This window comes from Blastomyces gilchristii (assembly GCF_000003855.2).
Source record: "Blastomyces gilchristii SLH14081 genomic scaffold supercont1.11, whole genome shotgun sequence".
Taxonomy (NCBI): domain Eukaryota; kingdom Fungi; phylum Ascomycota; class Eurotiomycetes; order Onygenales; family Ajellomycetaceae; genus Blastomyces; species Blastomyces gilchristii.
Window position 1 is genome coordinate 1,683,130 of NW_003101672.1, and position 16,069 is coordinate 1,699,198.

General features: G+C 46.5%; 4 protein-coding genes across 5 annotated transcripts; 1 reads left to right on the forward strand and 3 right to left on the reverse strand.

The window, feature by feature from the left end:
- Window positions 1-104: 104 nt before the first annotated feature.
- BDBG_05704 (small nuclear ribonucleoprotein) lies at window positions 105-2,135 on the reverse strand. Its single transcript, XM_031722274.1, has 4 exons — window positions 1,549-2,135; window positions 1,328-1,396; window positions 1,112-1,227; window positions 105-1,021 (listed from the first exon to the last, which is right to left on the reverse strand). Exons 1-4 carry the CDS (start codon window positions 1,823-1,825, stop codon window positions 848-850), a joined length of 636 nt encoding a protein of 211 aa, XP_031579118.1. The 5' UTR covers window positions 1,826-2,135; the 3' UTR covers window positions 105-847.
- A 343-nt stretch (window positions 2,136-2,478) lies between these two features.
- Window positions 2,479-6,819, reverse strand: BDBG_05705. Of its 2 annotated transcripts, none has more exons than XM_031722275.1 (2): window positions 4,163-6,819; window positions 2,479-4,102 (listed from the first exon to the last, which is right to left on the reverse strand). In XM_031722275.1, coding segments are annotated over exons 1-2 (846 nt in total). In that variant the 5' UTR covers window positions 4,164-6,819; the 3' UTR covers window positions 2,479-3,257. The 2 variants fall into 2 exon arrangements, with proteins under 2 accessions (XP_031579119.1, XP_031579120.1); XM_031722276.1 differs by having other exon boundaries at window positions 2,479-2,837; window positions 3,058-6,819.
- Window positions 6,820-7,585: 766 nt separating this feature from the next.
- Window positions 7,586-10,539, forward strand: BDBG_05707 (arsenite efflux transporter; the record flags this gene model as incomplete). Its single annotated transcript, XM_031722277.1, has 7 exons — window positions 7,586-7,680; window positions 7,744-8,279; window positions 8,310-8,787; window positions 8,923-9,276; window positions 9,324-9,692; window positions 9,863-10,100; window positions 10,429-10,539. 7 exons carry the CDS (start codon window positions 7,586-7,588, stop codon window positions 10,537-10,539), a joined length of 2,181 nt encoding a protein of 726 aa, XP_031579121.1.
- On the reverse strand, window positions 10,349-16,043 carry BDBG_05708 (dicer-like protein 2). The gene is made up of 7 exons (XM_031722278.1): window positions 15,558-16,043; window positions 15,433-15,461; window positions 15,199-15,247; window positions 14,864-15,116; window positions 14,644-14,794; window positions 13,505-14,593; window positions 10,349-13,432 (listed from the first exon to the last, which is right to left on the reverse strand). Exons 1-7 carry the CDS (start codon window positions 15,753-15,755, stop codon window positions 10,750-10,752), a joined length of 4,452 nt encoding a protein of 1,483 aa, XP_031579122.1. The 5' UTR covers window positions 15,756-16,043; the 3' UTR covers window positions 10,349-10,749.
- Between the last annotated feature and the right edge of the window lie 26 nt (window positions 16,044-16,069).

Here is a 16,069-nt window from a genome sequence, read left to right on the forward strand (position 1 = left end):
TATATATATTTTTTTATCGATAGCAGATTTTGTGGGGCGCAGAATGGGAAACACAACGGCAGCAAATAGAACTATTATATTTAGGTAAGAATGAGAAAAACAGCGGGATATTGTGCATTGGATTTAGTCTTGCTTGCTGGAATAAATTTAAATGCATATGTTTTGGATATTCTTTTTTTCGTTTTGCTTGCTACTGATCACAGTAATGTATAATAAATAAACATTATAAACCTAGAGAATCGCTCTCAGCGGGTTCATATTTATATCTATGTCGAAGACAACAACCCTAAAGGCCGCTGATCAGACCTTTTCGCTATAGCATCATATACATACATCCATTTCATTCTCGCGCACAGGTTAGACGCATTTCACAATATTCTGCATCGCCTGACAGTACCCACCCATCAGCTCTTTCTCTTCAACCTCCACGCGCCCTTTTTGTTCTATCTTCTGTCGATATAATGGTTGATCAACTCGCACCCCAACGCTCATTCATGGTTCGTCGAAGTCCAATGTAGTCATGTAAAGGCGCATATCGATCTTGTGGGAAAGACCCTAGAAACTAATCAAGAGTGAAGTCCGATGAAACGAAAACAACAAAAACAACGGAGCGTACAGAGCGTGAAAGGCATGTTCCGTAGCCTCTTCTAACAAATAATTGAGGCTCCCATGTGCGACACTGGTTAAATGTTGTGCCGCAAAAAAAAAAAAAAAAAAAAAAAAAAAAAAGAAAAGAAAAGAAAAGAAAAGAAAACCGTCGTGGGGAGATTGTAATAAGGTCCCCGTCATTTAAATCATGAAAGAATTATAAGACTTTACAATAAAAAGGCACCACCACCTTGAGCATTTAAAACAAAACCTCTCCACTGTGCTCAGCTTCAAAGCCGAGGGTTTGTAGTTTGGTATTGCGGCGTTTGTCGCCCTTTTTACGTTCATTGTCTTCCTGCTTCTTTAACGCAAAGACTTCTTCGAATGGCGCCTGGCGGTAGCCTGTGGGGATATCGTCCTCTTTATCTAGGTCCTGAATTTGAACAATTGAGCCAGTCAGTAGTGTGCCGGAGGGTTGGGGTGGTCCAAGTTTTGTTTTTGGGCGGATCGTTCGTAAACGTACAACTTCTCCTAGTAGGAGCACATTCTCTCCCCGAATCAGGTAGATTCCTCGTTGTATATCTGCGAAAAGGTTACCCGCGTAAAGCCGCTCGACAGTCCCTTGGAGGACAAGGTTGGCTATAGTAAAGCGGATACATTAGTACAATCCGGCTATTTCATGCGCAATAGTTGAGTTTGTGTGATGATGAGACAGAAGTGAGAGATATATACGACTTACCAAACTGATCCCAACTGCGCAGCACGCCAATCAACTTGCGCCCATCTCGGAGAACGAGAACGAGCTTTTCTGTTGGAAACACAGCCCACCAAAAGGCGCGGTGGAGATTTAGTCAGCACTTATCCCTGTATATATACCAATTTCCATTCGCTGGCGAAAAAATGGTAGCTCAATGCGATTTTTCTTCCAGGGCTGACCGCGCAAAGAGGGACGCTGCTCACTATCAGTCAAGTCTAGTAGTTGCGCAGCCGTCGTGAACATCTGCGGGGGTAGCTGAGGAGGGGCTGGTGGCATCATAGGGCCGGGCGAGGGTGCTTGGCCTGGCGCAGGAGGAGGAGCGCCGGGCGGGACTTGGTGGTGGTGGGGGAAGCCGGAATGAGGAGGGGGATTGGGCTGCGGATGATAGCCTCGGTGGCCGTGCGGGAGCGGAGGTGGCCCCCCACCGCGCCGCGCACCATGGCCGCCGTTGTTGTGATCGTGAAGGGATAGGTTCTCCATGTCGCGGCGGATGGTGGTGATTTGCGGAAGCGCCAGTGCGGGGAGGGATTGAACGCGGGTATTCTGGGCGGGTGGATAGGCGGGTGGGTAGGATTTCAGGACAATGCGAAGGGCGGTATAGTCATGCTGGTTGGTCGGGAGCTGTGAAGTAGGGCTGAGCGGCTTGGAGGTCAAGATCTATTCCCAGATTTGGTATAGGTGTGTGTCTCCTTTTTGCCCCTAGCAGCAATATTGTCCGGTCCTGGCGTAGATTGATGTCGTCTGCAGTGTTGTTCTTCTTGCCAATGTATGTTGGGAATAATCCGAGTCTGGGGAGGGATTGCTAGCATGTTTGCTCTGTTTGCTGGGAGCTTCCTGTTTGGGAATAGCGCCCCCGCCATATCTAGCAAGAACTAAGAATTAAGTTGGAACTCTGTTAAGTTACCAGCATAAAGTATTTCCATGTCCCTCTCTTATTAACTCTTAACCAGAGTTTTCAGGGGGTTAATGCCTGTTGTGCCTGAATAAATCAGCTACAGTTTAACTAAAGCCATCCTAAGTCTCAAGCTGTTCTAAAATGAGGATCCTTGAATAGTAACAGTATTACAGCTTAAATTCTTAGCGTTAATCAAAACTTTAAAATGATCCTCTAATAAGATGACAGGTGCTTTGTGCAGTTGGTTATCTAATTGTGGAATATCGATTATCTAACTAAGAGAGGCTATCTCAATAATGAGCATAAGAATTTACATAAATATTGGGTATCTTAAAAATAAAAAACAATGAGCTCTGAATCAGTCGCGACTCGACGAATATTTCATCCCCTATCCATCATCCTGAGATATGTACATGTACATGTACTTGTACATACATACATTACAATGTACAATCATATTTAGGGCTCATCGCTCTTCCAAGCCAATCACACACAATGCTGCCACCCTGGGGTCGTGAAAAGTCAATGAACTAATCATGGTTACTTCCAATGAATTGCTTTAGGATCTGCGAAGCGCTGGACGTAGGTGATGGCCAACTAAAATGTCTGGGGTAAGCACCAATCCATGGATCTTAACGGAACACACATTGTTAAATTGGCGTTGGACATCATCATGACTGCACGTGAATTTGGCAGTTGGATGATACAAGAGCCTACTGCACTCATAGGCCCAAGCGTCCAAGCCAGGTTAAATAAACCAGAAAGGAATTAGGGGAGGAAAGTCCGAGAAATGAAAAGGGCCTATCTAATAACTTACTTTTCTCTTCTGCTTCATAACCCTCCCACAGGAGACACATTTCACCATCCCTTGCATAACGACACATGACAATATGACACCCGATGACTCCAAGTTTTGCGGCGCTTAAAGAAGAACAAAGACAATAATTCATCGATTTGACATCTTATTCTCAGCGATAATAGCCTCGTCTGGCACAAGATTAAGAGGACCAGACCAGCTCAAGCGACACTGATCTTGCGCGATCGTTCTCTCATCCTCCGCTCGCGATGCCGGTTCATATAGACGACACACGGGTCGTCCGAGGAGCCAATCCCGACTCTTACCGAATCTAGACTCGGGGAATAACCCGGCCGTCCAGGAGCTGCAGGAAGTTGTAGAAGCCGTAGCTGCCCCCGAGTTATGATGTTGGCGCAATATAGATGCCTCATTGTTTCGAAATCTGGGCAGATGTTTTGAATGGAGTATCCTTGCTTTAGATGTTGATCTGCTAGGTGTGTTAGCATCCTTCTCCAGGCAATGCCATGGTGTGGGTCCGATATCCGGTATGGGCATGCAGGGCACTGTGCAGTGGTTGGCGCTGGGTGTAGGCGGAAGTGGCTCAGCACGTGTGTCTTCCACAGGTCAAGATTAGTGAAGCTTTTGTCACAATCCAGTATGTGGAAGAAACAATAATGGCCGATCCCTGCGCCGTTAGCTTCGGGTGGGGTAGTGAGGTTTCCATCTGCATCTTCTTCAAGGGCATATCGCGCGGGAAGCTTGCCAGCGTTATTTGTATCAATGGATTCCGAAAACGAATCGGATGCCGCTGACGATGAAGGCCGAGATAGTGTCGGTGCTGTACTTGGTGCAGACATGCTGGAGGATGACGATTCACTGTCTGTGTCTTCGTTGTTTTCAACAATCATAGAACTCCGCCGGGAACTTGCATTATACCCTGCGTTTCGAAATGTGCTCCCCGTTGAAACGAACGCCGACGAGGTAGGCGTGGAAGAAAGCGACAAAAGACGTTCGATAATGTTGTCTGATTCTTCACTTGCCCAACGCTCTAGAGTGGAAGGTGCCACTGTCAAAACATTAGTATCTTGGAGTCCAACATCTCAGCCTGGTGGATGACTGTGTATACTTGGGAGAATTCTGCTATTCGGAATTCGATGTCTTAAAGGGAAGTAGCCAGATGGTGAAAGACGAATATAAAATGGTACAAGGAGAGTAACCGAGAGTATCAACGGCCTGTACCAGAGCGGAACAGGGTGAGGTTATTTTTTTCTTAAAACGAAAAAGCTAGTTCTATGGGAAGTTGGAAATGATACACCAACACGCGATATTTATATTTCCGGACGCTTTGCCACATCTATAGCGATTTCATGATACTTCGGCAATGGTAGGTAGGGATTCGCCGTAACCCCACACGATAGAGGCTCTTGAAGGGAAATAAAGTGCTACTTACACCAAATAAACGCGTTTTGATATGGTGTGACGATTGGCATACGCTTTATTTCATCACAGCAAGTGAATGATGGCCACGTTTGTGGCAGTTCCGGTCTGGAATCTGCGGGGAGTGCAAGTCGGAGGACAATGGAACAGGAGCTGTTTGGTATTGAAGGTGAACGATGGTCCAGACACTTTGTCTTTGAGCGCGTGGCAGAGCGATAAGAGGACTGGCCGAGAGAATGGATCGTTATCTGAAAGAACCAGGACCTATTATGGTTTCAATTGGTGCAGGATGAAGTCGGGAAAATGTTGGCTACTCCATGAAGAAGTACCTCACTCGGGGAACAGACAAGTGGTTGGAGAATCCCCAAAAAAAATAAAAAAAATAAAAAAAAATAAAAAAAATAAAAAAATAAAAAAATAAACAAATAAAAGAAAAAAAATAAAAATAAAAATGGATAAGTATATAAATAAAATCACGAACCAAAGGGAGCAGAAAGGAATGCCCGCGGATAAAAAATGGACAGAGATAAAGCATTCTAAGGACGAGTGTGAGGGATGAACCAACTGCTTGTTATACACCCCCTCCGGTTTTGTCTATGATACAACCAGCCTGTCTCGAGTTATGAGCTGTCATGCAATTTCCTTGTTAGCGGGGGGAACCCAAATGATGAACGGCTCCATTCATAGCCCAGTAGTGCCACACCCAATTTATAATGAGAGATATGTATTGATCTTGTAGCTTCATGGATGATGCATGGAGCTTCCCCACTGAGTTAGTAGGACCTTGAGGCTCAATTCAACATCTTTTCCCCAGATTTGACCGGGGGGTAGGTAGCTTTGGAAATGTTATTGCAAGAGGCCATAAAATCTAAGGTGATTAGCGACGTTTTGTAATAAAAAAAAGTACTTCGATTGAACCATAGACTCATGGTTTTCTCGACTTGTGTCTTTCTCACTGTCATTGCTATCAAAGTCGATGGGTTAATGACGCCAACCACTTTCCCTGACACCAGCAACGTGGCGAGCCCGCAGGTGGTTGTAGGAATGCACTGTGCTGCTACCCTTGGGGCCCGTTGGCGATTTCAAAAGGATTGTCTTCATCAACTTGCAGATGCCGTCCATATACAGAGAGCCTTATGATGGACAACCCCTTCATGGTTCTTCAGAGGTTGTAGCCCCCCCAGATGGATGCAACGTGGGGATTGGGGGGCCTCACTGGTACTAGGACTGGGGCTGGTCGGCTCGTGTTGTCGTTTGGTGTTGCTGCCAGCTTGTTTCTCGTCTCTCTCTTCATCTTTTTTTTCTTTTTCTTTTTCTTTTTTCTTTTTCCCCCAGCTGCATCGAGCTAGGGCCCAACCCGGGTGGGTGCAGCCCAGTGCATCACGTCTGCAGGATTGTCGAGCTGGCACCGTACAACACCAGACAAAAAGCAAGCAGGTTGGTATGTCGCACATCGTGTTTCAACCTAACCCAAATAATTCTTATGCATGAAAGGGTCTTTGGGCAGTCATACTGCTCATGCAAAGTAACTGACTTTATCGCATGCCCGCCCGTTGAAACGAGTTTCTCGACGTTGTTGAGGTTGTTGAACTCCTGTGGTTCTGTTCTGTTTGAGATCTCGTTAGTCAGCAGCGTCACCAACCATCAACATCTCCGAACTGATATGGTTTCTCGCGTTCAACTCTCCCATCCCACTCCCAAGCAACTGCATTTCTGCTCGGTTACGAACGGCTCGGGGAGTATTGAGTCCTTCTTCGACGCTCCGCCGCGGCAAAAAGCTAGCAATTGCGGCCCATCCACAAGTGCATTGCCTCCCTAGCGGGCTATGACGGGGTTGTTCGCCCTACTATCGGCGCCTTTAAGCTGCTGTCTGGGGCCAGTTTAACAAATAAACCAATCCGCTGCGGCTGAGGAACGATCTTGGCGAGCAAACAAGACCGCGACGTTAGTTCCAACAGTACTCTGAAATCATTTGCAGGGCGCGCAATATCAACTCGGCCAGAGGGAACTTCCTATCCGATATGGTCATTCGGCTCCGGGGCCGTTGCGTCTTAATAATGATATAAGATGAGGATCATGTGTCTCCATCCTTCCTCGCAGCCGCAAACAGTCAAGATTCTCACCAAAGCATGTCCCAGCTGACGGAAGGCTTTGGCTGTGGTAGTAAGATGTATACTGGCGAGAAAAAGGAAATTATGATGATGACCGTGAAGCATTGAACTGGTTTTTTCATAGAGGAGGTTCAGGGTACTCATCGATATATATCGAAGGCTGAACTGAAGATATAACGTTGAGTAGAAGCCGTATGAAAAGGGGTTTTCTCAAAAGAATCTCCACCGTTCTCAAAGCAAATTACTCAGGGGACGACAATAATAGTAACATCAGCAGCTACTGCTAATCATCAACAGATTTAAGTTGGCAATCAGGTGGACTTACCAAACTAATAGGGGCCTGTCTATGCAATAGGAATGTGAATATATCACCGGAGTTAACTTCTTTGGTAAAGACAAAATTCGGGTCTACTTACTATATCTATATCTAATTTACATCTACTGAGGTTGACATGATGAACGCGCTTTTCTTGCTTGTTGTCTCTTATCTAACCCAATTCAACAGTGAAATGATCTCTTGAACAACACCTTTGCAACGACACTCTTCACTTAATTCTCTACTGGGTAGAGTAAACTCCTGCTGCAATTCCAAAAGGCATGCTTGAAAGGGACTCTGCAAGAGCAATTATCATTTTGAGTGGAGAAACCGGAAGCAGAGTTGATACCAAGGGGTTGGATGACACATGCCCCCCTGGTATCCTCGCACTGGTTTTTGTACAGGCAGTTTCGCCGCTCAAAGGGAATGTCAGCCAATGCCAGACGGGAGGCGACCGCAGTACGGCCGGCTTGTCCAGATTCATGGCTGAAGCCGCAGAAGCAAAGAAACATAACTAGCTGATTCTGCTTCTCTCACAACCTAACTACAAGCTACCATTTCTTTTATTTTCGATTTTGCCGAGCGCAAAACTGTCCGCAGCTGCGTTGGGTTATAACCAAACCGCCAGGCCATTTTGGCCACTTCTTCTCACCTTGCTGCGTCTGAAAAGGAAAAACTCGTCAAAATGGCAGCAGAAAAATTAGGAGAAGAGGACCTCAATACTAGCGAAATCTGGGATTGGGCGGTCAATTGTGACGCTTTTGGTCTTCATTCTCACCAGTATTTAAGATAAATCTGTCAGCAGGCGCATACTTTTGGTTGCGCGATTAGTTAACCCTCTAGCAATGGCCCAGATATCGTCGTCCTGGCCCCCTTTCACATCCCGATCCTCATTCCGCGGCAGCTGGTGGAAACTGTCGTTGATGCGCTCAGTGCGTTGAGAATAATACCGCCCAGGAAGGTCCAGTACCAGCAGGATCCCGCCGCCGACGGCGAGGATGTAGATGATGATCAGAATGGCAAAGTCAAGCGCAAGGCCTTTCTACGATGGAATTTTCCCATGAATTTTGTAACTGCGCCCTTGATCGCAGATCTTTTCCTGCTGGCCATTCTTGCTATTGGTCGAGAAGAGGTCCGCGGTGGTACGGTGGTACGCTGGGTGCGAACAATATATCCCCGCTTGATACCATGGCTTTCTTCATTACGCTGGCCTACATTGCTATTTCTATCGGCTCGTCTGGGCTTATTAGGTTCCTGGCATTTAAAGGACTTCAAAAGGGAGGCAAGGTTGGGCATCGGCTCTTCTTCTACCTTTACGCTTTTTTCTTCGGCCTGGGGAGCTTCATTGGCAACGACCCTATTGTCCTCTCCGGAACTGCGTTCCTTGCCTACATGACTCGGGTATCAAGCAATATCATTCATCCTAGAGCCTGGATCCACACACAATTCGCGGTGGCCAACATCGCGTCTGCAATTCTCGTCTCCTCCAACCCGACTAACCCAGTCCTTTGAGATCAAGTTCATTGTCTACACGGCAAACATGATCGTCCCAGTCATTGCAACCGCCATTGTTTTATTTCCCTTTTTGCTATACATCATCTTTGCGGATCCGGCCCCTATCCCATTTTCCATTGAGATGCACGAATTGTCGGAGGAAGCGAAAGCAATGAAGCCTGTGAATCCTAATATTCCTCATGCGCGAGGATTGGCTGAGGAGGAAGAGGGCAATGCAAATGACGATCAGGTGAAGCTTCTCTCCCTGGAAGAGATTATGAACCCTTTCCTGGACAAAGGCGGCGCGGCTTTCGGAGCCGTCATTATGATAGCTACGCTTGTTACCCTCCTGGCCCTTAACGCTTCGACCAAGAACATTATCCTATTTTTTGGGTAACCTTGCCCGCGGCGCTTGTTATGTTTTTCTGGGACGTTGCTTTCGGATGGTACCACCGGGAGGAGACTCGTGAGATTGCTCGCAAAGGTCGACTGGAGGTTAAAAAAAGCTCGACTGGAACTTATGTATAGGGCGGAGGAATTACGGCTTGCGGTTCTAGGGCAGAAAGAGCAGGATTCTATGGATGCGTATGGGACCCCTCTAGTATTGACCCAGTCGCCTGAGCCTCATTCACAAGACCAGTCCAGGCATAGTGGCAGCGGTGATGGGGGTGGCGGCGGTAAGAGCCACAGTACCTCGAATACTGATGATGATATTACATTGGCGGTCGCTGCTTCCAAGCAAGTTCCTACAATCCTTACCTCCGAGACAGATGACAGACCAACTCTCGTATCGACACCTCCCCGTGAACCATCACCCTCATCTGTGCGTATATACCAAGCGACAATCAACTACCGAACGGCCAAGGGTCAACCACGAGCGCGGTCACCATGATAGGCGAGAAACAGGAAATAACCAACACCCACGCCAGCCAGTCATCGTCCCAGCAGCAACAAGGGACGATATTAAGCGAAGGACAGATATTTTCTAATCGAATGTCTCAAGAGCTGGCACGGCAGCAAGATCGTGGACCGGCAACGATAGTCTCGCTCCTTGCGGAAGCCTACCGCTGGACTCAGGATACTTTCCCTACCGTCACAGCAGTAGTCGCCCACTTACCATATGCACGTGTGCCCTTTGCTTTCACCATGTTCATTCTCGTGCAAGCGCTTGTCACCAAAGGTTGGATGCCCGTGTTTGCCTACGGATGGGACCATTGGGTAAACAAAACAGGCACAATCGGTGCAATTGGCGGCATGGGCTTTCTCTCAGTGATATTATGTAACGCGAGTTCTCCGTCGTTCCCTCCTATCCTATTTAAATGATTTGACGTCATCAAAACGAAACTTCGTTGGCATGAAGTTCACCGGAACGAACATCGGCACTACAATTCTCCTCTCCCGTGTCATCCAAGCATGGCAAAAAATCCACGAGGTGAACCACACCCCCATATCTGACCGCACATTCTAGGCGATGGATGGTGTACAGCATCGCAATCGGCGTCAACTACGGCGCATTTAGCACGGCCTTTAGCGCTTCACTCGCTGGTATGCTCTGGAGAGACATCCTAGCCCGAAAACACATCCGAGTCCGTAGCCTTCGAGTCAATCTACCCATCATTGCCATTCCATGGCGGTTGGCCTTTCTGTCCTCATCGGGGAAGTGTACATTATCAGAGACAACTCTCCCTACAAGCCTGTGGAATGATGTGACTCGCTCCACCGCGTTTGTTTGGTTTCTTTTATGTTGGCTTCTACGACGTTACACATTTCGTATCCTTAGACTTTTCTTTTTTTCTGGTTCTCAACTCCACTTCTTCTTTTCTTTTCTTTTCTCTTCTCTTTCTTTTCTTTTCTCTTCTCTTTCTTTTCTTTCTTTCTTTCTTTCTTTCTTTCTTTCTTTTTTCCCCCTCACTGTCTAGACAAATTCATGACGTAACGAACTTTGTAAATAATTCTTTAATGAATAAACTGTTAATACAAATAATCTTCACATTTTACTAGAGATTCTCTTTGACTAATTGACTAACATGGCAGTATCTATTGGACGTGGATAATTTTGTTGGACCACAAAAGGCAACACATCTCCTTCCGGGCCTAACGAAATGGCAGAATATAATGAGCCACCTGCGAGACTATGAACAGTAACAAGCAAATTAGTCCTTCGCAGCACGTATGTATCGTCTATTATGATCTAGCTATCGGTAGAAATGTGGAAGTGAAATATGTATATCTGGGTTAAAAACGAATCAGTTAACTCAACAAAGGTGCAATAAAATCGTTTCATCATTAGTCCTATGCTTCCATTCGCGCCCAGGTCATGAAAACCAAATCACAATCCTTGCGGAAAAGGACTATCTAGTTAAGAGCCATGAGAACATCACTGTCACCATCACTGTCACTGTCAACATCTCCATTAGCACCAACACCAACATCACCACGATCACCATCTGCCCCGCCGCCAACACCAACATCAACACAAGTATTAACACACTCTCTGGCCCGTATAACTGCCAAGGCAGCCTCTGCAGCCTTGGCCTCAACCTCCGTAAGGCTAACCCCCTCATTTTCTTCAACAACACACTCGTCCCCTACAAAGACCTTACAGGTCCAAAACCCCAACCCACCCACCTCTTCTTCTTCATCAACAACATGCTCCGTCTCGTAGCGTACCTTCATCCTACCAACTTCCTGTCCCAGGCGCTGCTTGGGGTGCATAATGTCCATACTCTCTTCAACAAGCATGCGTCGTAGGAACTTCATTAGTCCGATTCGCTCCAGGAATGCAGTGCAAGCGTCCAACGAGCCATGGGAGTCTATGAATATGGCTCCGAGAACAGACTCGATGAGATCGGAAAAGAATTTCTGCGCGCGCAGCCGCGACAGGAGAGTCCAGGGATATGTGTTGGACTTCTCCAGAGCTTCTGAAATGTCCGCCTGTAGTTTTTGGTACTGGTTTGCGGTTTGCTGCTGGGCAGCTGCAAGTTCCCAGGAGGTGCCGTGACGCATGTATTGCCAGAGGAAAACTTTGCGGGTAGTCAGACTTGTCACTGTATTTTTCTTGGAGCTCTCGACGACCTCGCTGCGCGCCTGCTCTGTAGACATGCCGATGCAGAGGAATGCAAGGAAATCTGCATTGGCCAGTGCTGTGCGCATCAAATGCATATCGAAATGTGGAAGATTTCGAGATGAATTGAACAGGTGATGAACAATTATATGATCCAGGATCGCGTCGCCGACAAATTCCAGCCGCTGGTATGACGATGTTGTCGAGCCAGGGTTGGAAGGGTGAGTGAAGGCTTGAACAAGGAAAACTTTCTTGTTGAAGCTATATCCCAGTAGGCTTTCAATTTCCTGGAACCAGGAGGTGCGTATGTTTTCATAGGCTTCTGGAACAGAGTTGTAGAGCGCATTAATCCGATCATCGAAGGGCATCCAGCGAATTTCAGGAAGGAAAATTTCGAGGCATTTTTCGGTCTTCGTTTCACCACCTTCGATTGTGGCTGCCCCAAGCAGAGCTTCAACTACGTCTGCAAGCGTCTTTGTGGTCATTTCCCGTTGAGGGATGCCCTGTTCTTCACTTTCGAGATGTACCTTATTATATCTAGGTCGCCATTTTGCACCCGTGAAAACGTCCACGAGTATGAACTTGTCTAATCCGGTTTCAACGGCTGCGTAGGACAGCCGTTTATTGGATACCACATTATCCTTGGCTCTTGATAGCAGGCCCTCATGCCAGACAAGATTTGCCGCTGATAGCTGGAGAGTTGTGTGAAATTTGAGTATACTGTCACCCAAAAATTCAATGCGTTGATAGTTGGTTGCTTCCCTCGCTACAGATGCACTTATCGCAGTGACGACAAGGCTCAGATCCGTAAAGGCAACAGGCTTCAAGATTGTTTTGTTCAACTGCTCTGCGATAAGATAAATTTCGACTTTATGCATGATTGATGGGGTGAGGAGGGCAAACAAGGAGAATTCAAGAGGCAATTTATCAATAGAGCAGTCGCGGGCGGGGTAGCATTTTTTCGCTGTGTGATGGAGATGGGAGCCATCATTATGAGCGACGGGATGCAAAAAGTCAGTACGTTTGGGCCATGCAGTGCCCTCAACGTGGAGAATTTCTCCCTCCTCAACCTCCGAACTGCCATCAATGCCATCAGGTTGTGTGTCTTCATAAGTCCTCTTCATCCATCTGTATCGTTCCACCGTCCACGGTCGTCTTATCTTATCAAGTCTTCTCACGAGTCCCAAGTTCATGAGACTCTTGGCGTCATAATCAGCAGCATCGCTGGCTGGGATTCTTCCTTCCACAGATGAACACCACTCCATGATAGCTTCGCCAGTTAACTCCACATCAGGGAGAAATAAACACGAGAAGTCCAAACTTTCAGGAAGCATCCTATGAGCAAACACTGAGGATAAAATGGTATAGGTTGTGTCGGCTGCGTATTTGATAAGACTCGTCCTAAGGTGCACCGACGGCAATGGTTTCAAACACACGGTGAAGGTATTCTTCTCGTTCCAAAAAATCGTGAATGATATCTCACACGGTAGAGGGATTGGCAGCACCAGGCGCATTTTTGGAAACCGGAGAGAACTAGACGATATCTCTATCTGACTCTGATAGAAAGTCTTTGTCGTTTCCCAGTGACTTGCAATCATAGCCCAGGGATTGATACGTCCGGCTACCTTCACAAGACTGGGCCGCTTCTCAGAATATTCCAGGGCTGGATCCTCCACAGGCATCCAGTGTATTGGTAGCAGGTTGTCATTGACTAATCCCTCTCGATAAAGCTTAACGTATGCCTGGAATGCGGCATCGCGCTGGGCCATTCGCTCTCTTCTCCACCATTTAGACCCGCGAATTACTCTAAATTTAGGGTCGAGGACGTTGGGTAGTATGACTTTACCAGTGACCATCCCACCCGGTTCGCTCTCACTATATAGAAAAACAGGTCGAGTGTCTGTAAAGTCACACTGAAGAGTGGCACAGAAATGTTCCAAATGGGGTCGAGCATTCTCAAAAGTTAAGAGTGCACTACTGCATTTTAGCATATAACGGAAGAAAGAAGAAGGAAAAATACATGGAAGTCAAGTTATAATCACTTACCCCGTGGATTCAATCCGGAGATATTCATTCTCTTTTTCGTCTGCTTCTTCTTCAATGTTCTCTATCGCCCAAATATTCTCGAGCCTGCGCATGTCCTCCTCATACATACTCTTCATCACGTCTTCCATCTTGTTCCATTTCTTCTCTTGCGACTTATCATCCCCATTCAAAAATATTACGAATTTAGAGCGTTCTTTCCGAGCTCGGCCCCGTCTTTGAATAAAAGATCGGAGGTTGCTGATGGCATCGAAACAGACCACAAGGTGGCAGGCTGACACATCAATGCCTTCTTCAAGGACAGATGTTGCGACGAGTAGATTCTTCTTCCCGGAACGTAGGTCATCTATTGAACCCCTTTGGGTCTTCGTGTTATGCAGTTCGGTTATCGTTGATGTTCGATCCGCGTAGCCAGCATCACCCAAAAAGGCACCAGGAACAATAAGATCTTTCAGCCGTGGGTGCTTAGATATAAGATGTGCAAGCATTGTAACAGTTGATCTTTGTTGGGCGAATATAATCCCCGTAAAATCTGACGTGTGCTCTTTTTCCAGAAGGTCTATGAGAAGATTAGCCTTACTGGAGACTAGATCCGGTTCACTATCCCAGTACTGTTTACTGGGATATATTGGCAATTGTGACAGAGTCTCAAAGACAAAATTCTCTTGTTCTCTTTCCAATGTACCAAGGTGATCTGCCGATTGCTTAGCCCGTTTAGCCCCAAGTCGTTTTAGGACTTCAGAAATGAATGCGTCTGCAGCCCATGCTCCCAAGTTTTCGTGGATGTTAGTAGCTTGTCTTCGAAGCTTAGTCATCTGTGAGATGGCAAAAGTTTTACGCTTCACCATAGCATTCAACAAAGTGTTTTGGCTTCTTCGGTCTTTTTGCTGTTTAAGTCTCTTGATCCAAGGGTCCTGCTCTATATCGACAGTTTCGACGATTCGATGTAGGCTTTGCAGAATGTCAGAACCTACTGACACATCTACCTGGAAATTCACAGTACAGAGCTCTGGACGATGAACATATCGCATCAGTTCTTCCCGATGGATCCTGGGTGTCTCGCAACGGGAATTCAAATTGTGCTCAATTTTCCTAGGTTCAGTTAATCCATGTGTATATGACATCTGTAACGGAACACATACATCAAATATTTAGGGTCAACCTTAGTAATGGGACTAGCAGTGAGTCCCAAAATATGAGGAAGATCATTCGCGGTACCTGTTCTTTGTAGCTGTTCGTGATAAAATCGCTGCATTAGGATATTAGGCGCTTCGTTTTCAGCGCAATGGTGGGCTGGAGTTTGAATTAGCTACCAGCGAACACACACGTATCAGCGAGGCGATCCTGATGCCGGACACATACCCTCATCGAAGACAAGTAAAGCGATCCGAGACATGGTCACGAATCCGTGGGTCATGGCATCAAGAAGAACTTGAGGAGTCGAAACGACAATTCTGATATTCAAGAGTATATCGTCCCAGATATTTTTGGTGGACCAGTAGTTCACATTGTCCGAGCCCAATAGGAGTCTTGTTTGATACGCAGAGAGCTGCTGTGATATACTTTTATGCTGCTGGTCGGCAAGAGCAACAGTGGGAGCCAGAAACCAGACCAGCTGTGGTTTTTATTGGAGGAGTCAGTGATACCCAAGAGAGAAAGGTGAATATACAAAAATTAATGACAGTAGCACTACCAACCTTGTGCGCAGCGCATGTTTCAAGTTCATGTCTGATTCGAAGAATTGCTCTAAATATCCATAGAATGGTCAGATCCGAAAAATAATTGAGCACTTGTGCATCTATTTCAAGTTCATGTGTAGGAACTCTATAGAGAGCCTGACGGAGGGAGTACTGTGGGACAGCGCAGGGTCCGCTTAATACTCCGGTAGTAATTTGAGACTTGACGGGAGTACAGAAAATATATGCGCTTACACCTGAGTTTTGCCGCTACCCGTGTCCATCTGCAAATCCATATATTAGAATACTGCATTGATACATGCATGGGCAGTACTAAAAGATGCATCTCGAAGACATTGGGACGAGACGAGTTTACTCACTGCAATAATGATATTTTCACGGAGACTCGCCTCTAGCATTTCCAGCTGGTAGGCTCGTGGCTTAAAAACCGGGGTTGAGCGACACCCATTTTCAAGCATTCCATTCTTCAACTCCGAATCAGCAAGGATATTATCAGATTCCACCAAGCTTCTGTGTCGCTCCCGACCATTTCGGTCGCCCTCACGAGGAGGCGGCATCGGCGATGGTGACGGGAATTTTGAAAAGTTGTTGTTGATGGAGGGAATGCGTGGAGTACATTGAAAGTAGTAAATTATCTACCTGTGAGAATACATTCCTAGAGAAATGGGGCATAAAGAAGTTGATGGTTATGCCAGCTCGGGCCGGAAAAACAGCTCAGCGTGGTTCCAATCCAATTTCAACCTGGACCCCATTAAAACTACATCCACTAGGCATATCCAGCACATCATCTCTACAAGCGTATTCTGCTGTTTCTCTTCTCTCAACGTCCAGTTTCTTAGTTTATAAGTGTATATTAGAGAATAAAACCCGA

Excerpts from the sequence above, each read along its gene's own strand:
- BDBG_05704 (XM_031722274.1), bottom strand. The coding sequence starts at position 1,825 with ATGGAGAACCTATCCCTTCACGATCACAACAACGGCGGCCATGGTGCG. Across the intron at positions 1,397-1,548 it reads ACTACTAGACTTGACTGATA|AAAAGCTCGTTCTCGTTCTC; the intron begins GTGAGCAGCGTC and ends TGTTTCCAACAG. Across the intron at positions 1,228-1,327 it reads GCGCAGTTGGGATCAGTTTG|CCAACCTTGTCCTCCAAGGG; the intron begins GTAAGTCGTATA and ends GCTTTACTATAG.
- BDBG_05708 (XM_031722278.1), bottom strand. The coding sequence starts at position 15,755 with ATGCCGCCTCCTCGTGAGGGCGACCGAAATGGTCGGGAGCGACACAGA. Across the intron at positions 15,117-15,198 it reads AAACATGCGCTGCGCACAAG|CTGGTCTGGTTTCTGGCTCC; the intron begins GTTGGTAGTGCT and ends TAAAAACCACAG. Across the intron at positions 14,795-14,863 it reads TTTACTTGTCTTCGATGAGG|CCCACCATTGCGCTGAAAAC; the intron begins GTATGTGTCCGG and ends TTCAAACTCCAG.